The following is a 27,856-nucleotide window of genomic DNA, read 5'->3' as shown; positions in this document are numbered from 1 at the left end:
TCTGTGCTTTAGCAGTTGGGAGTGTGTCCTCCAGAGGGCGCTATCATTACAGCACATGATCTCAGCAGGAGCTTGTGCAGTCAGTACTGGGCTGCTGAGACATTTGGACACCATTTCTCAAAGCCTTGTGGGTGAATGTATTCAGTAATATTTTCCACTGTTTGCTGGTTAGCATATGTGATGCTGTACCCCCTAGAGCCCAGTTGATCCCCCTGCTCTATGTTGAGAAAAATCCACACATAATGTTAGAAAATGTACCTGTAACAGGTGCAATTGTGTGTGTGTGTGTGTGTGTGTGTGTGTGTGTGTGTGTGTGTGTGTGTGTGGGAGTTGGTTAATAGTTAACAGCCAACCATGGTTACTGCCTAAACATAAACAGTGCCCAGACATAATATAGTGAAGAAACAGGATTCCTCGACTAGTGAGACAAGGCCATGTTGTGTGACTATTATTACAGTATACTGTACTTAGGCAGGTCCATTATAATGAAGACAACACAATTCAAGTTTGTGTTATAGACAGACAAGTGTATTAATCACCTTCATTTCACCATGTCAATGACACTAAGTAAGATTGTAAGATTTAGGAGGATCTTTTGTCAGAAATGGAATATAATATTCATAGGTTTGTTTTCATTTGTGTTATCACCTCAAAATACTGTAGTTGTAAAGACTGTTGTATTGTCGTCAATTTTTATCTACAGAGGGAGCGGATCAACTGTCAAGTAACAGTAGCCTAGATAGGCTCTAGATATGGCCTTTTTGTTTTTTTCAAGCTTCGCAGCCACCGTAGTTTCTGCCCCACATTTGGAACGGAAGGGTGAGGGGAGTTACAATTAGCAAATACATCACTAGATGCCACTAATTCCTACACACTGGAACTTTAAATGTAGGAAACACAAGCCTGCTACTGTTTTGACTTGACTCAAGTGTTTTATCTTCAGTAAAATCCATTAGTGTGCTTGATAATCTCTAACAACACTGATAGATGACAGATAGATAGCAAGGGGTGACTGATTGTTTTCATACTGCTCTGTATGAAAAGACAAGCCTGTGTTAACCTGAGAACAAGGTTAATGCTTTACATGCATTAAAGGACCAGTGTGTAGGATTTAGTGGCATCGAGCGGTGAAGGCTCCGATTGCAACTAACTGAACGCTCCTCTCGTTGGGATTTGACGACCTGGGAATGAAAACTGTTTATACAGTTTATCAAGACCGCCTTTTATCAGGATTTCAAGGTGAACCTTAAAGGACTTAATAAAGAGGCCATATGATAACTTTTCGAGATAAACTGAGGTTTTATGATGTAATAATTTCTCCGAAGCCTTTTCAGAAGAATTGTTATGTATGCATCTAGATTGTGCGGTTCTGTATCATTATACCAAAGCATATACATGGGTATGCATAAAATATTATAGACAAGAAATTGTAATTTGAGAAATGTGCATTAATGGATTTCTTGGCGACTTGGGAGAAGTGGAACAAGCTGTAAACACAACATATTATCACCTGACCATATAAAGTTGATATGACAGACAGACTGACAGCGTATTTATACATGGACCAACATTAACATTCATGGGGAGTCAAAATGTAAGGTCAATATTCACTCTTCTTTTAGCTTTATTTTGCTCTCCACCTACTCATAAGGGAAATATATCCGGCTCTTTGATTGCTAAATGCTCCAATATGTCCACCAGCTAGTTGCTAGTTGTTCACTGTGGGTCTTTAGAACTTTAGATTTTAAACAATGACGCTGATGTGGAGTCACAACAGTTAAGTAAAACAAAAATCAATCTGCTTTCATGAGTTGTTAACAGTTCAGTTCACAATGTGATTTATTCTGTTTTCACTTGGTACTACTATTTCTTAAGTGTAGGTGCCATTCATGTCAATCTTTAAGCCTTTAATGGAGGAAACTGTCCAAGCAGCTCTCAGTGCCAAACACCACCAGACAGACGAGACAAACCAGTGAATCGTGCCTCTTAATACCAAGCCTCATCAGCTTTTATAACTTTTCCCTCTGCGGTTCACCCTCCACCCACTCTTGATCAGCCCCTCCAGCTTGGGCTTGTTGAGCACTTGTCTCTGTCTTATTCAGGACTTTTAATGACTTCTCTGCAGAGATGTATGGAGGATAATAATGAGGGCTGATAAAAAAGGAGAGCGGAGCCAGGCTATTTCATGTCTCAACACAAATGAGAACCTCTTGTCTTGCTGCCATCACCCTGCTGGCGAGTTGGAAAGCAGGTAATAACAACACTGTATAATTAACACATAAACACACAGAAATATGCTTCAGTTTTGTTCACTCTGCCAAAAATGCCGTCAGAATAAAACTGTCTCAGGCACTGCATTCCAGTGTAAACTTTGGCATCAGATTTTAAAATTTTGAAATACCTTTGAGCTTTATACTTGATTAAAAAGTCATTAGTGGCAGCTTTGGATCAACGACGTTTTGTTTGACTGTGTGTACACATACCTGTGTAACAAGCTGGCTCTCACTGCTGACAGGCCATTTTCAACTTGCTTTATGTCTGTTTCCCTGCTTACTGAAGTAAATGAGACATGTCTTTGTCTCTCAGTGTGGGAGTCCAGTTACACAGCATGTGATTACCCTCATTACGCAGGTTGTGTTTTTGTCTGTTTTTTTGTTAGTTTGCAGGATCTCTCAAAATAATTTTACTGATTTCAGTCAAATATATTAGGAAGCTCATGAGCGAGAACGAATTAATGAATGATGAATATTCCTAGCACAAGGTCCACTTACTAAGCTATTCCGGGAGCTTTTGACCATATTCCATGGCCTTATTCAGCAAAGGGAACTCTCCTTTTAGCTCTGTTTCGCTCCCTACCAGCTCCTGAGAGAAATGTCTGGCTCATTAGTCGTTAAATGCTACTACTATTTTATCCAGCTAGTTGCTAACTTTGTCATTTCATGCCAGGCAGGAAGAGTGAGTGAAAAGAAAAACAGTAAAGCTGTGTTCTATAAAACCATAACAATGAGTTTAAGAGGCTAAAACACTGTAGGGAAATAGAGAGTCATGGTGATAATTCTCTGTGGGTTCATATTTGAGTGACATCTTTACATATAAGTAGTTATGTGATGCATATTGAAATATTGATTATAAACAATTTCATATTTATCATTGAACATTTTGTCCAGTACTGTATTTTTCAACATTAAATGCCAGAAATTCCCACTTCACTCCAGTAGCTGGATGCTTGCTGTTGCCATTGTTTGCAATCATGAAGTTATTGAAGTCAGCTATCTGTAAAATGTTTCTAAATGCTGTGCATGTGCTACCAGGCTGATGAAGATGTTTTCTTAATTTGCTTGTGTTTTATCTATTTGCTGTGCTTTGAGTTCTCAGGGCCACCATAGCCGACAGAAGCCCCAGAAGACCAGAATGCAATGCAGCCGCAAAACTGTGTTTCACATTGAACGTGATGTTCCCTTTTTTCTCATCTTTCTCATCTCTACAGTACTTAAACAACCAACTTCTGAATGCAACAAAAACATTTGTTCTTTTAAAAGGCATTGTGGGAACAGAACATAATTTATCATCATAAAATATCACAGATTGAATGTATGTGAAAGCACAATAGTATTTAGGGTGGGATTCACCTTCACAGTACCTTAAACACACCCTCAGTTTGTTCCACTCTGTCTTTCCTGGTGCTCATTACAATAACACAAAGCGTATCTGTCATCGTCCTGATTTGGAGTTAATACGATGCTTCCTCCTTCATCTAGCGTGGCCTTCAGAGTGATGCCATGATGTCACCTCACTGTGTGTGTGTGTGTGTGTGTGTGTGTGTCTGCAGTGTGTGTATCACATGTGAACACACAAACACTACCTCCGCTACTTCCCTCCATTACCCCTCTTTAGACAGCGTAGCATTGTTTCCGAGCCAAAATTACCACATCAGCAGCCCTCCAAAATACACCCCACATCCTTCACTCTCAACCCAGCGACAATGAGGGAGAAATCCTTCTTTTGGAAGAGGAGAGAGGGGGATTTCTTCTCTCTCCAGTTCCCAGCGTGGTAATAACTGCCGTGAGAGCTTTACTAATTGGCCTCTTAATCTTTTGAAACGGCAGCGAATTAGAGGACCAGAGAGGGTGAGAGAGGTTGAAAATGAGAATGATAGTAGGAGAGAGAGAGAGAGAGAGGTTTACCCACAGCGGTTAACTGTGCTTATGTGTGTTACTGTATATACATGTGCATATGTGGTCTGTGAGTCTGTATGTGTGTGGTCGGTGTAAATGGATGTGTGTGTGAGTGTGTGTGTGGGTGTGACTATGTGGGTTTCTGTGTGCAAATGTTCATCTGTGTAAGCGTGGTAAGCATATGAGAAAGTATACATGTACGTGTGCATGTGTATGTGTGTGTGCATTCAGCATGTTAACATACTTCTGTGTGTCTGTACATTCGTAGGCTATGCATGTGCTTACAGTTAGTCTGTGTTCACTCTGTGTGTGTGCATGCATGTGCATGTTTGTGTGTGTGGTCAGCGGGGTTCACCAACACTTCCTGATGATTCATCAATGGAAAACACAATTAACTCCCTCACTGCCTCCCAATTATTTCCGCAAAGGAGATTAAAGTCTCCCAACTGAAACGATGAACAATTGGGGACGGACAAACGTTTGAATCAAATGTTCCACTGGTCAAATGATCCAGCGGCGCCTGTTTTCACACTCAGCAGTCATAGTTCCCTAACAGCTGTCAGCTGGGCAGACCTTGTCAATCCAAACAAGAGTGGTTTTGTTTTCTTGTTTTTTTTTTTTTGGGGGGGGTTCTTCTTTTTTATTTTTTTGTCCCAGCTTTGCCATCATGCTTATGTTAATTAACACCTTATCACATAAATCAATTGGCAAACATCAGAGGGAGAGGTGATAGAATTGGAGGAAGAGGAAAAGGGAAAAGGTGTTTACCCTCTGCTGCAGCTGGCTGGAAGTGGGAGACGGTCAAACTTGGGACACAGAAGACAATTAAAATCCAAACAAATGTTCCAAATGTTTTGGATTATCACATCACACATTTCTTTTGTCCGTTGCTTGAAAATGACGTGAAGATGCTTTATCTGACTTGTTATAACATAACTGATCATTGTCACCGATCTTAGTGTGATCCTGTAAAAAGAACGTGTCAATAAACACATTAGGACTGGTAACAAGGGAAAGGCAATGTTTTTATCACTTTACCATACAAATTTGCGACCTTCCTTTTTTGTTTTTTATTCATTTGTTAATAACCACAAAAAACATGAGTAAAACAACTTATTTCTCTATCTTTCATGTAACATCATTGCTGACAGCTTTAAATGACTCAGACTCCCCACTGGCCTGTGATGATAAATTAAGTTTTTTGTGACATTTCTTCAATTTTACAACTACAGTTCACTGGAATGTCTCATTTTAACCTGGTGTTGAACAACTGGACAAATAAGGAAAAACTACACAGGCTGAGTGGCTTTCTGACCACATTTCACTTTTATTTATAAAGTCTGAAGATACAAGTCTTTAAATGGATTCAGTTTCCATTCTAGATATCCTGAAGTGGATACTGCACTGGCATATTAGATGTGATATGAAGATCTTGAAGAGTCTTGGTCAAACAAATATTTTCCTGTGTTTATTCTTGAGATCACAATGGTCAGATTACAAACATGAGCACCAATATCTGCTGTCATCTTCTGCTCTTCACAGAAGGTCTTCCAAGTCAGAGGCATGTTTAATCTAATGTTTTTTGCTGTGGTTTATTAAACAATTTTTTATTAAGCAAGATGGAAAAGATTATAGCAATACCTAACGGAGAATTCCGAAATCTGGTACTATTAATATCACTGCTACTGCTTGTTACAGTAATAGTAAGAAGTGGACTGGACTTGGACTCAAACATTGACTCTTGAGGGATTTATGATGTGCTAACATAAGGCTTTGCTTAATGTTCAGACAGGTTTACAGCTGGTAGCAAATGGGCAGGAAAATCAGGGGAATCAAATCCAAAAAGTGAAAGTGGGCAGATAATTTAAAGCAGAAGGTGAGACCAAAGCTTATCTTACAATATGTAAGAGAATGGGAAATAGCAGAGGAGGAAGACCTGGGTGCAAATTGGGGAGGAAATAAATACTATTACTTCTAGATGTCTAATGTATTGCTGTGAATGCAAATACTGCACTAGATTACTGCTGCTCTGTCTAGTCCTGCTTAAAACTCAACAGTGTTTACAGCAATGGCCTTTGTGTAGCGGCATTTTGTGTGTGTGTGTGTGTGTGTGTGTGTGTGTAGTGTCTTAACAGACGTCTCTTTCCATGTGTTTCTTTCTGTTTATGTTTCATTTGTTGCTGCTCTTTTCTTCCATCCTGGCGGTAGTTACAGCTTTTCTTTTGTGTCGTTGCTGCATTAAACGCATCATTTCCCAGCAAAGTCCAAGCTTCTGTGAAGTGGCTATAGAGTGAATCACTATTTGGCAATAATACCAAGTGCAATTAGTCTCATTAAGCTACAAAACTCAAGATGATCCTCACCTTCGCCATTGGTACTACGAGACGTTTTGGTTCTTTTGCCTTTGTAATGTTCCACACTTTGATCTGAGTCCTAGAAAGGTTTTCCAGTGGTTCTGTGTCTTAATGAAGCATCTGAAGCGGAGGTTAAGGCAGTTTTCTGTTGTGGTGACTGAATTAAACTGTGTTGTATCAATCTGCAATAGTGATCAGTAAAACATACATTTATTTATGAGTTATTGAGTTAATATTGCCTGGCTGAAACACAAGTCCTCAAAATTAAATGACTAAATACAAAAAACATTGTGTGTCCTAACCCACTAGAACCACAAGTGTTTTTCTTCTATCGACAGGACTACATAATTTGTTAAATGTTTTATAATTTGACAAAACTATCGTTAAGGTTTGGTTAGATTTAAGGAAAGATCATGGTTCGACAGCGTTCCCCAGTCCGATGTTTTGTTAACCCGTTCATCCTCCCAGACTTACTCCCTAGTCCCTACGCTGACTCAGTCGCTCCAGACTTCCTCATTTGCTCCTTTCATAATTAGTATTGTGTTAACTGTTAAGCGTTAAATCTGTTGTGTGTGTCATTGCCTTGTTACTTTCACTTCCTTGTCTTGCTGAATCAGACGTGTGGTAGTAACTCTTTGTCTTTACCATCTCAACACAAAGAGACGGATTACAGATGTTAACAACAGTACAGGAAGTACTCAGGCAGGATGAGCGCTGAGATGTTTTGTCTCAAGGCTCAGATAAGAAGGCGGAGATACGTCCGTTCCAAACATTCCTCTGTTTAGTTCACATATTGAGAGTGTTTCTGAATTTGAATTTTTATAGTTCTTTGTCTTCCTATAATGGGAGATGGGCAAAATAAATGTATTTTACGGGTTTACTGTTCTTCTTCACACAGCCCTCTTTCACGTTCACACACATTCACACCTGAGATCTCAGAGGTTGCCGGTGAAGGACATAGTGTCACTGAGTTATTGTTCCCTTCTGTTTCCCAGCTGGCTGAGAGACTAAACCTTATGATCACAGGCCTGGTTGTCTGTCCTCAAGGATACACCAACAGTGTATCAGTCCCTCCAGAATTTTGCAGATGTCTTTTGGGATTGTTGCGGCCTAAAATGTCTGATTTCACAGCAGCCTTTCTAAAAAATTGTGATGCATGCAGGGGACTGCATGAAACTCAATGTTTGGTCAAATTTGCAGTGATTAGACCAAATTGCAAAGTCGTGCAGAATTCACAGGGATTGGTTCAATTTGCCACAATTGTGGAGTTGTGTGCTGAAATAGAATAACACAACTCACAGCTTACTGCGACGTTGCCCTTGTATCTGCTGTGAATGCATCACTCAGTCATGTTGCAGCAACTATTTTCCTTGAGAGTTTATGAAAACCTCCTACTTTCATATCACGTGCTAGGTGTGGATAGAAGTAAAGAATGTGTGAAAACGTGTATGAAAGCAACAATTGTTTACCCTATGTGGGTGGTTGGAAGCCTTGATTACCTCCACTACGGAGGCTGTGTTTGACCCTGGATATTTTAGGATATTTTGTGAAACATTGCACTTGGATCCTGATCAGAAGGCAAATGTGGGAATTCTTTCTCAACAGTGAAATGACAAATACATTTTCCAAGTTCTAATCCTGTGTCCCTGTGTCAAATATGTGCTGTATATGTTTAATAAAAAATAAAATCAGTATTTTTACGACAAAATCCCTTTCTTTGATCTTCCTGTAAAAATAATTTTAATGACTAACCAACCCCTACCATCATATAAAACTGCACTTGACCATTAGCAGGGATAACTAGCACCGTAAGCACAGTAGGAGGTGTACACTTGGATTTCAGTTGGCAAATACTTGGTTTCCATTTCCAAAGAATGTGAATTGAGATCTAATTTATAAATTTAACCCTTATCCTCATCCTTCGTCCTCTCCTGTAAGACCAACAGTCTCCATATCCTCACTGTATTCACTAAGCCATGCACACATTTAAGAAATTCAATCAAATTTGATTTCAGTCACTAAACTTACTAAACCCACCCACATATACTGTTTCACTCTGAAACACAGTTTAGATTTTTGTATTATACTGCACTTGTAAGAATGGTCCAGATGCAATATTAAACATTTCTGGATATTTAATACCTTTTTAAATATAAATATATTTTATTTAACAAAATTTGAGTATTGTGCACCACTTGTGCAGGTATGTGCTGTCTGAGTGCTTATAGTTTAGTCTTTAGAGTAAATCTGATTCAGATTGGTGGGAGGTCCGGCACTTACTGTATGCCCCTTCCAGTTAAGCTGGCTTTCTGTCTTCATGACTACGAATTCACACAGTACAAGGGCCCTGTGTTTTCACTTTTTACCAAACAGACCTAAATAAAGCATTCTCTCAGAGATTTGTGGCCTGTGATGAACAGACGGGTGGGACTGTGGGTGGGGGTGGTGGGGTGGTAGCATTACATGTAGGTAAATGCCGGCATATTTGAGATGGTAATCCAGGATAAGTCTCCAGTTGGCTGTTGACCAAACATTCATGCGTAGCACAATAGGTTTTGGCTGGGGTCCAATAGTGGACTTAGCTCTTGGTTTGACGGTGAAATCCATTCTGACTTTTTTTGGAAAGGGTTTTGATAATTAATGTTGGATGGATTGCAGAGAAAAGGAGAGGAAAAATGTGTATAAAGGGTTTTTTCCACCATGTGCTTGGTTTTGTGAATAAATTCGGGGATAGCCCTTAACCCCCACCCTGCTTGTAAAAGTTTTTATCCCCCTGCTGGATTAACTTTTACAGCCTCTCTGTCTCTTAAACACTTACTCTTTTTTTGTTGCTGCTCATATCTCCAACACCCTCCTCCCCAAATCTGTCTCTAATATTTTCATATTCTCCTTTCCCACGGGACAGCAGTTTGGGTGGGAGGGTTGTTTGTACTGAGTGTACCAAACACTGCTGAAGTGCTCCTGAGCAAGGTCACTTAGTATAGTGCATAATGTATTTGCATCAGTCTGCTTCTAGGAAAAGAACTGGAAAAGTTAGACAAGAAATAAGTGATAAAAGCTTTTCCCTGGCTTGTTATAAATAAACTCTATAAAATATCTACTCCACTTGGAAAGTTATGTGAGGAGAAAAAAAGAAGGAGACTGTATAAAGAAAGTTAATTCAATGTGCTGCCCTTTTGGAGGAACACTTTTCAACACGAGGAGGAACTTAAGGACAGCACTATATCTACCTTGATGGCATGGAGTGTTTAGAAACGTTTGAAAGACATTTCTCTGCATAATGTTTATATAGCTTTAAATTTCCCTTAAAGCTAGAGTAGGTAACTTTGAAAAAAAAGTAACTTTTTGCCATATTTGCCGAAACCTTCACTATATCCTGAGAGTAGTACCTGAGACAGATAATCTTAAAAAATAAAGAAATCGGGTTCCTCTGGTTCCTCCTAGTGCTCTTGACAAGAATCCACTGTGGCTGAATGAAAACAACCAATCAGAGCCAGTGCACACGCTGCGCAGCCCCTCTCTCTTGCGCATGCTCTCCCTCAGTTAAGCTCTATATTTTCCCGCCGCACGGTTTCAGGAGGAGCTTTGCAAACAAAATCAACCATCACTCCTTGGCCAACAACAGCATATACTGCAAAACACGTGTGTGATCGTGTCCCAGCTCCATACTGAGGTTGCAGACTCATTGTGATTGATGCCATGGCACTCATATCAAGAGACATACTAGCCTCTCATCCCGCTGTTAGACTGGGTCAGAGCTGCGTCTGGGGTGCTTTGCTCTGAGGCCATGAAGCGCTGGAAGGGTGTCTTTGAGAAGACAAGTTGTGGCGAGACGGGAGGAGACCAGGGTCTTGGTGAGGCTCGTGGAGAGCGAGCCCTATGATGAATGAGCTTTTGCCGGGCAGCTATGGGCTGATATTTGTGCTTGGGTTCAACTTGTGGGTTTGGTGGGAAGAGCTTAGCAGAATGATAAAAGCAGCAGAGAGAGATTGTGTAAGTTCAAATGTTGTCTACTGTTTTTGTACTTGTTAATGTGTTTTGTCTTTTGGCATACCACTTTAACACATTAATGTAGGCTTGTACATATAAATATTTGTGCTCATGTATATGGGCATGTAAGTATACATAATTCGACACATTTGTAGTTATTGCTTGTTTTCTTTCTCTAGCACCAGGGGTGTTTAGATCACAATAATAATAATTGCAGAAACATGTAAACACACCAAATACTTTATGGAACCATGGAATTATTGCAATATATAAGTTTACAGAGTTATAATAGCAAAAATCTAATCTGAAAATGACAATATCTGATAAAAAGAAAAGAACACATATACACGAAACATATTTAACATAAACAAAACTTTTGAAGCCACATCCCATTCACTGGTACGCCCCAGTGGAGCTCTCAAAAAGGACACCGTTTCAGATAGCGCTGGCTAGCTAGTGTAGTCATCAAGCCTCTAGAACCAGATTAAATGTGCAGATTATTTCGCTGGGCCACTTTCTGCTGTGTCTTTAAACCAAAACTATGCTTTTCCAAGAAAATGTTACTTGTCTATTTTCAAAGTTGAACTTCCTCCTCTCTGTAACAGTCACAGTTGAAAGTTTGACAGCAGGGAGCTTGACTGAGTCAGAGAAAGACAGAGAGCCACAATGGAAGAGGAAAAAAAGGAAGAAAGCAGAAGACAGAACAGAACAAGTGGGACGCATCAGAGCTGCTGCCAGGAGGAAGTGACAGCATCAAGGCACGAGTGTGTCGCCATTCAAGATCCGAATCGGTTCTGACCCATTTCCCTTCCATCATTCCGGTGCTTTGTCTGTGTGTGTGTGTGTGTCGGGTGCACTGAAGCCATTCAGGGGGGAGATGGAGGGAGAGAGACAGAGTTGGATTTCTGTTGTGATGGTATTAGCCTCTGTCAGGCTAAATGGGCTTTAATTGGTGGAGTGTTTGGTCCAACACAGCCTGGATTTTACACACACACACACACACACACACACACACACACACACATACTCACAGTCACTCCACTGTTTTCTTTCATCCAAATAGGCTTCATCTTAGTATCAACATGCTTATTATCTCTTCTCTCTTTCAGTTTTTCATCTTTCTTTCCCTACTTTTTTCTCCTCTCTTGGTCTTTTACATTTCTTTTTTAATGACTGTGTGTGTGTGTGTGTGTGTGTGTGTGTGTGTGTGTGTGTGTGGGTTGTGTGATGAATGATATTGGGTAAATTGGTGAGCATGTGTAAGTGCATGAGAAAGTGAGAGTGAATGTGTACGTGCATGTTTGAATGCTTGAGGCTGGATTTCCAGATTCCAGTGCTGCTTTATGAAGCTTTAGCTTTGGAAAGTCTTTTACATTCCCTCAACAATGACCTTCACTAACCCAAAGAAACGGATAAATGCAAACTGTTTTGCATGTCTCAGACTCAGTTCATAGTCCGAGTTAGTGTTGTTGCATGTTTATGCTCATGAATTACAAATTCCACATATTTAATACTATTGCCAACTATAACTATCCAATTTCCTAATTTAGATTGAGATTCAAGGTGGTCATTGATTTCCCTTCATTTCAGTAAGTAGATGAACTTTCACTGACTGGTGATCTATCTATGGTCTGTCCTGCCTCTCCCCTGACGTGTACTGACTTCCACCGTCCTTAAGCACTGGTTATGTAGATAATGGATGCTTGTAAATGAACTTTCAGTGTTCTTGAAACTGTACTTGAGATCGATCATCTATCAGCGCACTTTTAGTCAATTTCAGGTTCTGTCATTGCTGTCTTTATGGTTAAAGGAACAGACAGTACGGTATGTGAACAGTGGTGTCTTGTGGTGAGGTTTTGGGGTTGTACAAAATTGTCACGCTCCTTCCACTTTTGCTGCACGACAACCACAAGAGATCAATATCAGTTAAGGGACAAATAAGGCTCTTGTTTGGACAAACAACCTAAACTCGTTTATTTTCTGATCATGTTAAGCCATTGGAAAAAGGGCCCATTTTGCCTATCGCAGCATCAGATGTTGAGGAGTCAGAGACAAAGCTTTATTTTACTTTATCCCAGAGATTCCTGTCACCACACCCCATGGGAAGCTCTTCCAAATCTTTCATTCTAGTATGGTTGACCCCCTGACCTTGCACATAACACCACCATCATGGCCAACATTTTCTCTCTCTCTCTCTCTCTCTCTCTCTCTCTCTCTCTCTCTCTCTCTCTCTCTCTCTCAGGGCAGCCAGTCTCTGGTCTGGACACTCATTAATGAGCTTTATTACACAGCAATTAAACACTGACACAGTCACTAACCTGCCCCCCCTCCCACACAGACACACACACACACACACACACACACACACACACACACACACACACACACACACACACATAGAGTTAGGTGTTAAAGAGGATAATTTCAGGGAGAAGTGGGACTGCTGACTATCAGAGCAAATAATTAACAAATAATTTTAGGTATAGGTTATAAATTAGCCTCTATACAAACAGTTAATTACCAGAGAGTGACTCAGTCCTTAGTGGTGTACAAGATTACAGTTTATCCTCCTCCTCCTCATCATCATCATCATCATCAGTATAATAAACTCCAAAATCCTATCCTTTTTTTTATTGATCATGAAAATCAAAGGTGAAGTACAAACTGACATATGTAAATGTATCTGAGGATCATAAAACATTTCCCAACTTCCTTCCAGTAAATTGCTCGGAGAAAGTTGAGTGAAAAGTTGTGTGAAGTTGTAATATGTGATGAAATTGAGCAGTTAGTTGTGATATTCAGAAACAAACGAGTCTCCTACAATGTGCCTACAGGCTATTATGTAGAGCGCGCTCGCAGTTGAGGGCCACGGGAACGCGCACGGCTATATCCTGTGACTGAAAGCATCCCGACTTCATTCACCCCGGAGATCACACGACTGACGTGAACTGACATCAAACTCCTCTGAGCTGCAGGGTGGAGAGTTTCTTTTCTTGTTTCGTTGATGCCGTTTGCCTTTTCCTCGGCGTGTTCAGGACTGAACTGGTTATTTCTGGAAGTTTAAAATTAAAAAGATTTAGCCAATTGTAATGATTTGCCCATATAAAGTGCCAAAATGCTCCACCGCTGCAGGACGCACAACTGTGTGATTTTGAAGGGATTACACTGAGGACAAAATGATGGATATGGCCGGATGTGTGAATGTAAAAGAGAGGTTTTCACATTTCCGTTGGACACCTGTTCTTTTGATGAGCTGCTGAACATCAACTTGACCTCAGTTAGGTTTGATTGTTTGATGCTTCAAACTACTGGACAAAAGGTTGTGCAACTGTGAGCGTCCTCCTGCAACTCGGACTTACACTGCGTATGCTTTGCGTTCGTTTTAACATTATTTTGGAAATCAGCTCCTCTCTTAACTACAGTGGCAGGAGCAGAACAAGCTCGGCTCTATCATTTAACCGCTGTTCATTCCGGAATTTAAACATCATCTGAAGCGTTAGGGTCTCTGGCTCGCTCTTTCCTTGAGGTCGTGGGGGTGGCCAGTTCTCCCGAGGGATGTTTCTGGGCTCCCGAGAACAGTGGACCTTCGCCTCGTCCTGGTGCCTATGCAGCGGATCTGAGAGGAGATGAGAGCTGCGCTGTACCACCTCCTCGCCGGTTGCCTCTGCCTGTTACGCACCGCTGCTGAGGTAAGCCGCACAGAAATATACTCATACAGAAATATAAAATAACCGCAGCACATGCAACAGGTGAATTCGTTCTGCGTAATTACGCACAAATAACTATTTTGGTTCAGATAGGCACGAGTATTGTCCTTTAAAACTTCATATATGTTTGCAAGTTTGCCCACACTGAGTTACTTAGTTTGGAAATTAGTGATTATTGCATGATTCTGCGCTCTTTACGCACCAACAGGCGCAGCTTTGTATCTCCATACCCAATAAAGCGGCTCATCGACTGACTTTCCTCCCACAGGAGTCCCCTCTCCCCCGGGAGCTGCTGGAGCGCCTCTCCCGCAGCGAGATCCGCAGCATCAGCGACCTCCAGCGGCTACTAGAGATAGACTCCGTAGGTAAAGCCCTTCTTTATAATACAACTCTGTCACTCCCACATGCTGGATTAGTGATCCTTACCGCAGAATGAGGTTATCAGCGAAAAATTCAGTTCATATATAACGTTTGTTATATGAGCACCATAACGCGCAAATACCTGCTCAGCAGTTTTTCAGGGTAAAGGATTATTATGAGGATGAAATGTATGTTAACTTGTGAAATCAGTAGTTCCATTTTATTTTATCATTTCATTGACAGAAACAGAAAAGAACAAAGAAATACGTTCCTGTAGCTTTACTACAGGAACGTACTCCTTACTGGGTCCTAACTCAGCACTGCTGACAGACATCGGCCCACCATAGGCTTCCATGTGCCAGTCAGGGCTCCTGCGTCTCTCCCCGTCTGTGCCTTAAAAGACATTGAATTGAGGTATTAGTTGCATCTGGTTGCACAGTAAGAGGATGCTTTCCTCTTGTCTCATTACTGGAATGCCTCACCGGATGTTGCTAGGAGACCAGGCCTGTCTTGCTCTTTACACCCTGTGTGAACTCTTGAGACAGAGTCAAGTCTGTGCTTATCAGCCACTGCCAATGGTAAACTGGGAATAAGGTGTACGTTTGTAAAGAAAATGTTTGTTTAAAAGGGCATTCCACCAATTTTCACACATCAAAATCAGTTTGCTGGTCATGTTAAGGACAACTCAACCCGTGAAAACAGTTGTACATGGTCCGCTGTGGCTCTGGAGGACCTTTGTGAAGTCAGATAAAAGCAATGATGTCATAGTGATGTCAGCAGGGTTATCTCCGTGGGTCTTGGAGAGTACGTTTGTAATGGGAAGCATGCGTTAGAAACTGCAGTGGGTATGGTGTTTAAAAGATGTGAGCATTTACTAGGCAAAAAGGGTCTGATGAAGAGAGAGTTGCATTATGGGAATTGTATTGTGTTTATGGTGTTTTTCCACACCAAAGACTAAAAGTTGGGGTATCTCGACTTAAACTGCATTGTTTCCCTCAAGTCTCAAGTTTATGACGATGATCTTGGTTGTGCTCTGTAACTAAACGTCCCACTGGTGAGTTTTTCTTCAATCAGAGGAACCCATTTACTGGACAAAAGGTTGTGCAACCTTTGCCTCCTACCTACCTTGATCCCACGCACTGACAGCGCCCCCCACAGACACACACAAATACTGGAGAGTTAGCCTCTCTGAGCCGCTAGCTCAGCTACAACACAGCCGCTAGCTTCGAGTGACTGTAAAATCTCCCGTGGATTCTATGTTTCCAGCGCGGACACGGAGAGTCTGACAGCAGCTGCTCATTAGCTCTTAATAACAGCTCGCTGTTTGTGCTACGCTGCTGTGGTCAGTCTGCCAGTCACTCTGGTCGGTCTCGAGGCCACGCCCCCTAAAGTCACTGTTCTTTGCAGCTCAATGATGCATTTTTTTAATTTGCTGAGAGGGAGGGAGCTGGCAGAACTGAAGTGTGTAGTTACACAGTCCACATGAAACGGAAAGCAAGTTATACATAAGCAGCACCCATCACATTTTGTTTTACAGGAAGAAAAAACGATTTGATTTTCTTATAAGAATTCAAAGAAATTTGGTTTGCCATACATTTTAGGCGTAAAATATTTTTTGTCATTTTCAGTTCATCTCGACTTTAAAGGTTGAGAAAAAATTTCGATGAAACTTTAGTTTTGATTTAATAAACGTTTCTATATCAATGTAGACATTACATTCAGTTTTTATTTTGCTTCCTGTGTCCTGACCAGAAAAGATAATCCCTTTAAAAACATTTTTCATATTAAAAACATATTGGTGATCTTCCTGTCATCCTTTTGTGGCATTTTTCTGAGCATGAAAAGCAGTTAAATTTAATATGCAACTGAAATTTAAGTTACGCAATTATATGCCAGATTGCACTTTCCAGGTAATAAATCAGAACTGAGTGAATCAGTGAGGTGAGACAGGAGGAAATAACTGTGGCATAAAACAGGCTTTATTGCATTTACGCCCCAAGTCAGACTCTAAATTCCTGCCACACAAACTTTATTCATCTCTGAACTTCTCGTTGCCTGTGAAAAATAGTTGATTCATTTTTTAATGTCTGCCGCTCCGAGCGGTGCCACCATTAATCCTGGCATCATTGAGATGCAAATGCCGAGTGTGACGGCTCCCCGGCTCGGTGGGGGTCAAGTGGCTCACTTCATTATGCTGTTGTCATGCTGCCCATTATTGGTTTGAGAGCAGGGCCCGCTGGAAGGCTGCTGTGTTGCTATGTATAATTCATGCTCAAATTCCTGCATGTCAGGGCGAGAGAGAGAGAGCGAGAGACACAGACACACACAGAGAGAGAGAGAGAATTGTTGAAGGTGGACTTTGTTGTGTTTTAGAAGCACATTGTGTGTGTATAGGCAGGCGTGTGTGTGTGACTGCTTGCACACACAGATGGCAGGGTGCTCTGCATGCAGGCCGGAGTGACGGGTCCACATGCACACACACACACACACACACACACACACACACACACACACACACACACACACACACACACACACACACACACAGAAGCACACACAACACACAAAGAAGTGTGAGGTTTGGTATTCAGAATCAAATTAAAACAGCCCTGCCCAGACATCATTTATGCTGATTTCCGGGAATCTTTCTCTCTTTTTCTCTCCCTCTCTTACACACACACACACACACACACACACACACACACACACACACACACACACACACACACACACACACACACACACAAACACACACACACACACACATTGAAGTTCACACTACACACACAAACTCAGCTCCTAATTTATTGGCTATGAACGAGTGTGTGGATATCCTGTGGTTTGGCAATGCTAAGTGCTGAAGTGGTTTGATGGATCTGTGAACACTTTAAAAACACTTGATTGACTTTTACGGCATCTCGTGATAAACAGACACAAAGACACAAAGGCAGAGCTCAGTATAAGAAGCTGCCTGTGGAGGTACAGTAACTCCTCTTGTGTTAAATCATCACTAAATTAAATATAACCATCAGCTTGGATTTTTCCACCTGTCATAGTTTAAGATTTATTTATTTGCTTCCATTAAACAGAAGCCATCAGTCATAAAACAGACTAGAAGAACTATTTATTGTATAAATTGTGTTTTTTTATGATGCTATAAATAAATGCATTTACTGCTTCCATTCATTCTCTTATTGTTGCTTTTTGTCCCCATGTGGCAGCTGAGTTCCCACAGTGTTACATGTTATAAGACCACATATACTCAGCACACAGTCATGGCACTAAGGAACAGTCTGAAACATTTTAACAACCTGTTAACTGATTGTGTGAAAACAGCCTTTATTCATCCCTTCGGGTTGAGTTTAAATAGCACGTGTGAGTTTTAGGATTAGAGATAAACATTTCTGGTTTGGCTACATTTTGAAACAATCAATCAAACCGTTAAATGCTCCAATGAGTCATGGTATCAGCCTGGAGGTTTGTAACATATGGTTTATATATTCTTATTATTTGTCTTATGTGTTTTATTATGTTTTTGGCTCAAGTCTGTGTGTGTTTTGTGCTTCACTTGGCAACAAAATAAACTTCTCCTTGGAGACAATAATGTTGAAGTTGACACTGCTACCACAAACCTGTTTTCTTTAGGTTGAACTGACCAATGTATTCAGAATGAAAAGTGTGTTAACATAGCAGCAACAGCAGTTGTTCTCCCATTGAGTCTCACTCCCTGTGACAGCCTCACAATCCTTGACTTATACCAATAATATTTTGAGTACTGATTAAATAAAATGTCTCAATTAAACATGAAGCTGTGAATCAGCATTTCTCTATAGGAGGACATATGTATTTGGTACAGAATCAAGTATGAAGGTACCAGTATACTATATCAGAAGTGCTTGATGGATGACACCTTTCCAAAGACAAAATTACAAACAATTTCTGTAACTTTATGTAACAGACCTGAAATTCATATCCACTTCATGCTGTGATTGGCCAGCCGTGCAGAGGTTAGAAAGCCGGGAGGGTTTGAACTCTTGTTTCAGTCTTGACCAAACCCTCCGCCACTTTTCATGTGTCCAAAACAAGTGAAACATTCAAACTGTCTTCCAGGAGAGATGGTTTCAAAACTATGCGCCATTATCCCCATATTTAAACAATTATCGCATCTTGCCTCTCGGCTTTTCACTCCTCCTTGACACTCGAAGGCCACACTGAATTTCAAGCATACCCCGGCCCCGTAGTCAAAGACAACATGCAGCATTTTCTCAGCTCTAGCATTCTGACGACCTATGAATGAACTCCTGATGAATTCGATTTAAAATGTATCAGATATATGCACTGACACGCCGTGTTTCTAACTGGCTACGTTTACATGCAGAGAACTCAGTAACCTGTTGACAGTTATTAACATCATAACTTAATTATAATAACCTGGTTAAGCAAGTTCTCTGATCACGACAGACTTGATAAAGATTTCCGTAATAAACAACTTGCTGCAGCGTGTAAACATCCTCCTTTTTATGGTTGTTATCGGTCAGTCAGTCAGTCATCAAGATATTCTGCGTAGATATTCGTGCTCCCCAGTGGTTTTTTAATGTTTTGACCTTTTTCATACCTAAATTTAATCTTGTGCACAGGAACAATCCAGTCTAATGAGAAATTAGCGTGTGTGTGTGTGTGTGTGTGTGTGTGTGTGTGTGTGTGTTTGACAGGGATCTGGGAATATTTATGAATGGTGTTGTTAACAGTGAGAGTGTGTGACGTCTGAATGTGCGTATGTTGTTTTGTCTCTATCCAGATAACGAGGTGATCGAGGAGACCAAACACAGCTACCACAAGGACTTCTCTCACAGCTTCCCCGACCTGAAGAGAGCACACACACAAACCAGACACAGGAGGAGCACTGGTAAGACCCACACACAGATTCACACCATCAAGGTCTAAGAAATGGAAACACATTGGCTAAATGTACAAATATGCTCTACATATTATTACTCTTGCATATTATCCTGTGTAATAAAATGTTAACCCTTTAACCCCTATCATCATGAAGACAACATGCAGTATATTTTCAGTGGTTGAATGGTTTTACTTCAGTAAAAGGACAAATATAATATAATATACATAAATGTCCAGCATTCAAAATCCTTCTTAAGTAAATGTATAAATGTATTGACAAGTAAAAGTATTTGGTCTGCATAAAAATGCTCCCTGTGCGTGATGTACTATATGGTAGAAGGGTGTAGCATTGACCAAGGAATACTCCATTACATTTTGGAACAGATCTGAAACACAGGGTGGATACTACAATCATTTCTGTTAACATTATGAGATAGGTCGATTGTAATGCTGTTGTCTATGGCAAAATGAACTGAATTCGCACACATTTTATTTGTAAAGTAGCTAATAACTAAAGCTGTCAAACCAAATCTGAATGTAGTGGATTAGAACAAGTATAAAGTAGCATTAAATAGAAATTCTCAAGTAAAGTCCCTCAAAATTGTACAGTACTGTACTGGAGTAAATGTACTTAGTTACTTTCCACCACTGTATATTTTTAGATGTGAGTTATATCCTCTGCCTTGTCGGAACGTGCTCTATAGTTCTAGGTCAAAAGTGATAATGCCATATTTGCCCTTAAGTGCTCTTTTCTGCTGAGTTTCTGTAAACATTGACCTTTTTTGTTCCCCTGCAGTGGTGGAAGAGGCCTTGCCGGCGGTGTGCAAGGTGCGGACAGCAATCTATGAGATCCCCCGGAGCCAGGTGGATCCCACCTCAGCCAACTTCATCATTTGGCCGCCCTGCGTCGAGGTGAAACGCTGCACTGGCTGCTGCAACACCAGCAACATGAGATGCCAGGCATCACGCAAGCACCATCGCATGGTCAAGGTACAAAACAATGTTTCTACTGTATATATGTCTGAAAATGCATGCTTATACATGGGCATTTGCGGCATAACAACTTTTTAAATATCCTATATACAAAATTCACTGCCACTAGACTACAGCACCAGCATCACCGACCACCAAACTCCAGCCCACCAGACTACATTGACAAAAACTGTAATTTTACATGGCAGATCATCATAAAACATACTTTATTTAAACTAGACAGAGACAAAATAAAAACCATCTTTGTTAGTCTTTCCACTGTTCCAACAATCACCAACTCTTTGGTCAGAATAAACCCATAATCCACTCAAAGGTCCAGTTTTCTTCAGTAGCTTTTTTTGTCACTTGAGACCAACAACTTCAGATATGAACAACTTAAGGTAAAAGCGCTGCCCACTTCCAGTATGAAAGTAATAAACAAAAACAAACAAAAAGGCAGTACAAGAGACAGAAACGCTGCTTCCTAAACTTTCATTCTCACCATTCCATCATGTTGGCACATTCAGTATAAACACTTTGTAAGAGGCTTCTGTTACTTGTCTTTTAGTGCCCCGACACACACACACACACACACACACACACACACACACAAAACTAATGATGGCACAGAGCATGTAAACACACAACCACTTAACCATTTACTGGAGGTATACACTCTACACCTGCCAAAAACAATTATTCTCTCCAGCTTGACCATTGTGTTTGTGTGTGTGCGTGTGTGCGTGTGTGCGTGTGTGCGTGTGTGTGTGTGTGTGTGTGTGTGTGTGATTGAGTGTCTGGCAGTGAGTTAGTTCAAGAATATAATAGCCTCCTTTTGATCTCTGCCAGAGTTGGAAACAAGACTCAGTAAACCCCAATTGGTTCACACAACTTGCCAACTGGCAGTTGACCCAAGGTGAGCGAGTGTGTGTGTGTGTGTGTGTGTGTGTGTGTGTGTGTGTGTGTGTGTGTGTGTGTGTGAGTGTGTGTGTGTGTTCTGCACTCAGGAAATGGATCTTAAGATTCTTAATCGTGAGAACAGCATTATTAACTTGGTATTAATATTCATTGTGTATATCAGAGCATGTGTGTACAGGATGTTTGATTATTAATTTCACTGATTGACTGATATGATTACATAATTATTATGGTAATTCCATTTGCAGCTTATCTCTCACATGTGTTCTATGGTAATTAGACAAAAAAAGCCTACATGTTAAGATAATAATTGATAATAATAATGGTAAATAGGAGAAATAAGAAAAGGTATTTGTGTGTGTTGCCAGAGGTGGAGAGGTAAAAAGTTGAGGAAGAAAAAGAGGGGCCGAGTTTGATTCTCTGTACTTTGGACTGCTGATACCCAATCTGAGATGAAAGGGCTTGTCCTTTGTCTGCTTACAGAGGAAATCAAAAATAAAGTCACTCACATGTGCTGAGATTCAGCGTTCAGAGGGTAAACGGTCATGGGTGCAAGATGCACTCACACGCAGCCAGAGGGGAAATGGCAGGGCTGAGGTTTAAGTGGTGTGTCCATGTGTGAGACACAGGGAGAGAGAGAGAGAGGGAGAGAGAGAGAGAGAGAGAGAGAGAGAGAGAGAGAGAGAGAAAGAGAAAGATAACATCGGCATTAGCATCTTCACCTCACTGCTGTCATATCAGGCTGTGACCTCAAGTGTGAGAGTGAAGCAGTTGGGATGACAGTAAGTCCGAGGCCTGAAACAGTTTTTTGTTCAAGTATCTCTTGGTGTTGGTTAAGAATGAGGGTAAGCTGGAGCATGTGATAAACAGGTGAACTGGTGTAGTGTTGGCAGTGATGAGGGTGTTGTACTGGACTGTTGTGATGGAAATCTCTTGATTGACCAGATAATCTTTGTTCTAACCATCACCTGTGGCGATCTTTGCAGCCCTGTCCGCTAAAAATGTACAATAGGAAATATGCTTTGCTGTGTCCGTCCCAATTGTTTTTATCATCATAACGAGGAAACATTTACATTAAACGTGCGTGTAAACCTTTCACTGTCACCAGTTTCATTATCCCTCCTGGCAACTACAGCATGACATTTATAACTTTAGGCAATTGGTAGAAGCAATAATTCAATATTTTGGTTTTCTTCACTTTCTGACAGTCAATACAGCTCTCATATGTGTCTGTTACAGCATACAGTACACTACAATATGAAGCTGCAGTCCCTTAGCTTAGGCTAGCTCTTTCCTGTCTTTGTGCTAATTTGGATTTGTCCAAAGGGAATAAACTCTGCCTACCACCTCCTCTAAAGCTCACTAATTTAAGTGTGGAATTTTAACTTATAAACAGGGCTGTATGATATGGTAAAAACATCACAATGTGACTATTTTGACAGATATTGTGATTGCAATGTGTGGGATTATCCTTTTTGCATCACAAATTTAATTTTGACTTTTTTTTCGGTGGTCAGAACTCCAGTACTTCATTATAATGCTGTTTGTCACGCATTTTACATTTATCAAAAAATTGCAGCTTTGGATATTGCACTTGGCCATATTGCGATTTTGATGTTCTTTCAATTAATTGTGCAGCCCTACATAGAAATGAACACCCATTCCTTTCAAGCCCTTGGTAACAGGGTTCACACAGTGCTGATTAAACACACCTATCATGAAGTTTTTAAATCTGGTATCTGTGGCGACTTTCCTGTGGCTCCTGCATTTGCAAAGCCAGTATTCAAACCAAATTAGGTGCACCTAAATTACCTACCAGTGAAAGAGGCCCAGCACATCCTGAGAGTGATGGTGGATTAGCTTGTCAGTCCCTGGCAACAAGCTAAAACTTCCATATCTCATAGTTCATCTGTTCTATAGAATCGGATTATTCTCCAACTCCATCCTGTAATAAATTCCAGGACAAACCATCAAACCGCCCAGCCCGCAGGCTGTCCGTTCCCTGGAGCTAACGGCAACACACTGACCGAACTATGGGAGGTAACTGGAGTTGTCGGAGAATCACTGAGCTTGTCTATTTGATGCAAAAGGCGTCACCTAGGTTTATTTTCATTGGCCAAAAGTTGTATGTCTCAAACTAAGTATTTTGGTTTGCTGCCAATCTAAGATCTAAGATAAGGACTCATTTATTGTTACTTGAATTGAGCACTGATTGTATAATACACTGTAGTGGAATGTGTATGTTTTGTGTAATTACTCTCCCTGCCAGAGAGGGAGACAAAAGTTCTGCACTACAGGTTTAACATGTTGTATCTTGTTTGTTTAATCCATACAAATTATGTGTAAAAACAATGTTTGTTGGACTCTTGGCTCTGAGCAGCTGCCAGGCAAGTGGAGACACTCAAAAAAGTAGCCTTAACCTACTGAGACATGGGGTGTGGAATGTGAGCAGTGGGATTACACTTTGTATGAAGAACCATCCAACCCGCCCTCCTCCCTATGACTTCTGTGTACCATGCAAAACTTATTGGAATGGACAAATCTTGCATGTAATCCAGGCAGCACATCTGTTTCTTCCAAAACTTCTTTGCAAAGAAAATGAGTTGTATATAAAACATATTTTGGAGGAGACAGGGTTGGATTTTAGGTGCAAAGACTGAGACTGATCTCAGACACAAGCAGCCTTCCACAGGGTGTCAGGGCTCACTGTTTTAGCACTCTGTCATCAAAGGTAAATCCTGGCCTGTTGGGTACTTTAGCGGCACTGTTTCTCACCTCACTCGACCCTCCTGAGTCTGTTCAGACTTGAAGCAGAGATGTTTGTGCAATCAGACCTGGAGCTCCACAGCTTGGCTGCTTGTCCAGGATGTGAGCATCAGTATGTAGTGTGTCATTGTTTTTGTATGTTTACATTATGCCAGGTATGTTAATGCATATGCTCATGGGTTTCTGTTTATATATCAGTGCGTGTTTGTGTTGTAACAGCAAGACGGACCTATTGCTGTGTCAGTAAAGTGTAATTTGTGTTGACACAAAACAGAAAATGCTTCACTTAGTGTCAGTGAAGTTGATCCTCCTGGCAGTGTTAATGCTCTATTTATTCATCCAAGCAAGAGCAGGCACACCTGTGTGTTTACATAGCTACAGTAGAGACTGTCTGTCATTTGTGAATAAGAAGGCAATTTGTCTGTAGTACTCGTACTACATATTGACAATGTTCTGCATTAGGAGCTCTTTTAGTCATTTTCTTGCCGTATCTAGCAATCAACAAACTCGTGTTGTGCCGCCAAGCTTTGTTGAAACCTAAATCAGTTATTTTCTGCAATGCTTTTTATTCTTAGTATTATTTTGAAATGGGTTTAAGAATCAAAAGCTTACATACACATTTACACTCATTTGCCAGTTTGCATACACCTAGCTAAAACTAATGCAGTGTAATACAAGAATCCTGCAATTTATCCTACCTTCATGAAGGTTATTATGTTCCATTTCAAACTGCTTTAGAGAGCTACTGATTCACCTTAAAGAGTAACTAAAGCCCCAAACCACTTTTCAGGTCCAAATCTTGACCTATCTCCATATTGTGTTATAAACCTTGTTGAAACCGGGTTATTGCAATTGAATTTCATTTTTGGCTGATCTGGAGGTAAGTGGGGTCACCGACCAATGTCTTGCTTCTTATTTCACCACCAATGGTTAGAGCAGCCGCACTGCCCGTGCTAGACAGCTCATTCTCAAGTAAACAAAACGATTCTTATTTTTAGGTGATTATACAAAACACACATTTTATATTCAGTTTTTGCCAGTAGATCCTCCTAAATGTCACAGACTGGAGCTTTAAGTCGAGGACTAACTAATACAGTGGCAAACGTAACATGATATTGGGTAACATTGGCTTGGATTGCTGGTGCGTAAACTTAGGTGAGAGTTTCGCAAACATTTAATGAACATTTAAAAAACATTTTAATGGTTTTAAACCAAACCTGAGCAAGTGTTTTCCTGCTAATGCCTTCTTTTTGTGTCCTCCATGTAATTCTCTCCCTCTCTCTCTCCAGGTGGCAAAGGTAGAGTATGTGCGGCGGCGGACGAAGCTGAGGGAGGTACAGGTGAGGCTGGAGGATCACCTGGAGTGCATGTGCACCAACAAACGCCACATCAACCCAAACTCAGACACAGACAATGGTAAGCATACAGCTGTGTGTGTGTGTGTGTGTGTGTGTGTGTGTGTGTGTGTGTGTGTGTGTGTGTGTGTGTGTGCTTATGTATTGGCTCATTTCTCATGTGAAGGCTGCTCCTGTCTGAATGTGTCTACTGACACCAACAGAGCTGATAAGAGATCTGAGGTATTTACAGTGTTTTTCCTATCTGCCTGAATTAGTCCTCCCTCAGGGCAACCCCCCCCCCACATACATACTCACACACACACACTCACAAACCCCACTCCCTATTATCCAAATCTCCTTCCTGAACCAGAGCCAACTACAGCAAAACTGATAAAAAATGTTTTTTTCCAGTTCCAACGTGTATTAAAACCAAGCTGAACAGAGATGGATTCATAAAATATATTGTTCATGTGTGGGGGGTGCATGATCTGTATCAGAAAAATCACAAGTTTGACCCCGAGGTCAACCATTTGTCCATCAACCTGCAGCTTTGCATTTGTGACATTAAATACAAACCTGTCCACTCACTGGGAGTCACTGTAAACTAAAAGCACAAAACTGTAAAATCCATTAATAGTAATGATAACACTTTTTTACATTAAAATCTACTGTAAAATACTTGATTAATGTCAGTGGGCCAGTTTATATTACACTGGAGGGTTTGCAGTTAAACCAGCCTGTAATCAAAAGGTCAAAGGATCAATCCCTGCAGCAGTCATGTGACTTCCTGCTGACCTCCTGCAAGTCACATTGTCATCATCTGAATGTAAAATTATGAATTTAGGCCCTTTCGAACATGTACCAGGTACATACGGATGTGAAAACAGACATTTGTATGTGCATCTCAAGTCTGACTAACTTTCACATAAAAATAAATACAGCAGTCTAACTGGGTTGGACCTATTAACATTAACTTATCACTTTCAACACGACACAAGCATGAACTGAATTCCCTCAGGCTACAGCAGCACATGGTAATACAGAGAGAGATTAAATGCACGTGTGCTGTTCTGCCTTTAAAGAACACTGTAATAAATATATCACTTTACTATTATCTCATATGCACAAAGAAAAGAAAATCAGTAATCAAATACAAAACACTGACTGAGCCAGTGTTAAATCAGATGTACAATAATTATCACCCCAACACTTCCCAACTTTGATTTTCATCCATACCAAATGCATGACATTGTGAATAGTATGCATTACATACAGCACATGAGCAAATATAAACATACCAACTTGCTGAAAGAAGAAAGAAAGGACAATACAACGATAATATCTGTTTTATATCAGCCTTAATTTCCCCCTGGTTTCATAACTAATAACAGTTACAGTTCAGTGAATATGTGCTGAATATGTTTTTTTCTGGGGATGGGCTGGGTTAAAATAATATACATTTAAGGGTGAGTTTCCTCATCTTTACTCTTCTCCCAACAGGCATCAGGTGAAGAGAGATGGACAGATGGAGGAGAGGAAGAGGAGGACAAGGATGAGCACCTTCAGCCTCTAACATCTCCACCTCCACCAACTCCTGTCATCAAGTGACTGAAAGGTTTGATGGAGTTTATTTTGACCAGTGACCTTTGGGACATTTAATGGAGGATAACTGACTCATATGGACCTCAGCTTTACTTTGAAAGATACGTACAAAAACTGCGAGCAACAAACCGCCAGACACAAAACGAACAAACGGCCTGATGGTTTCCTCGCCGTGATTCCTCGATGGAGAAAAGAAGCGATTAGGTGATGAAAGTGCAGAACATTGGCAGAGGGATCGAAGGACTTATCCTCTGCGTCTTGTTCCCTCTCCAGACTATAAACCGTTCAGCGTCTCGGATTATGAACTGGGTGGAATCCTTTCTAGAAACAGAGACTGGGATTAGGTTTTTGTACTCCAAGATTTACTCTTCCTCAGCAGAACACACACATGCACGTATATCCACTTATTTTTATAACCTCTCATTTTCTATCACTGTTTCTACTTCTGGTATGTTATCCACATTAAGAATGGAGAGAAAAAAATCCTCCTGACATGTTACTGATACTAATAAACTATTTATATGAAAAGAAAGTGAGCGTGGTGATCAGAAAACAGCTTTTAGAGAAACAGGTTTTTTACAGAATGCTTGTCAGAGTGACTGAAGGCCTGAAAGCGGAACCGAACATGCTTCCGTGTGTGAGAAAGAGATTATCTGGAGGATCATAATACTAAAGCTAAAACCCCCGTGAATTTGTAACTGAGAGTAGCACACATATAAAACGCTGCTAATGGAGAGAATGCAGATAGACACGAAACGTATGCTGTGGAATAACTA

The 27,856-nt window shown here is 40.7% G+C and overlaps 1 protein-coding gene across 2 annotated transcripts; it reads left to right on the top strand.

Annotated features, from left to right (window-relative positions):
- Positions 1 to 13,422: 13,422 nt before the first annotated feature.
- Positions 13,423 to 27,612, top strand: LOC127354567 (platelet-derived growth factor subunit A). 2 transcript variants are annotated; one of them, XM_051384541.1, is made up of 6 exons: positions 13,423 to 14,208; positions 14,435 to 14,591; positions 19,385 to 19,492; positions 20,282 to 20,475; positions 25,431 to 25,557; positions 26,979 to 27,612. In XM_051384541.1, the coding sequence occupies exons 1-6, from the start codon at positions 14,146 to 14,148 to the stop codon at positions 26,987 to 26,989; spliced, it is 660 nt and encodes a 219-aa protein (XP_051240501.1). In that variant the 5' UTR covers positions 13,423 to 14,145; the 3' UTR covers positions 26,990 to 27,612. The 2 variants fall into 2 exon arrangements, with proteins under 2 accessions (XP_051240501.1, XP_051240502.1); XM_051384542.1 differs by having other exon boundaries at positions 13,425 to 14,208; positions 14,495 to 14,591.
- Positions 27,613 to 27,856: the final 244 nt, after the last annotated feature.

This window comes from Dicentrarchus labrax, unplaced genomic scaffold (assembly GCF_905237075.1).
Source record: "Dicentrarchus labrax unplaced genomic scaffold, dlabrax2021, whole genome shotgun sequence".
Lineage (NCBI taxonomy): Eukaryota > Metazoa > Chordata > Actinopteri > Moronidae > Dicentrarchus > Dicentrarchus labrax.
This window is presented reverse-complemented; position numbering and strand designations above follow the sequence as displayed.

Excerpts from the sequence above, each read along its gene's own strand:
- LOC127354567 (XM_051384541.1), top strand. The coding sequence starts at position 14,146 with ATGAGAGCTGCGCTGTACCACCTCCTCGCCGGTTGCCTCTGCCTGTTA. Across the intron at positions 19,493-20,281 it reads CAGACACAGGAGGAGCACTG|TGGTGGAAGAGGCCTTGCCG; the intron begins GTAAGACCCACA and ends GTTCCCCTGCAG. Across the intron at positions 20,476-25,430 it reads AGCACCATCGCATGGTCAAG|GTGGCAAAGGTAGAGTATGT; the intron begins GTACAAAACAAT and ends CTCTCTCTCCAG.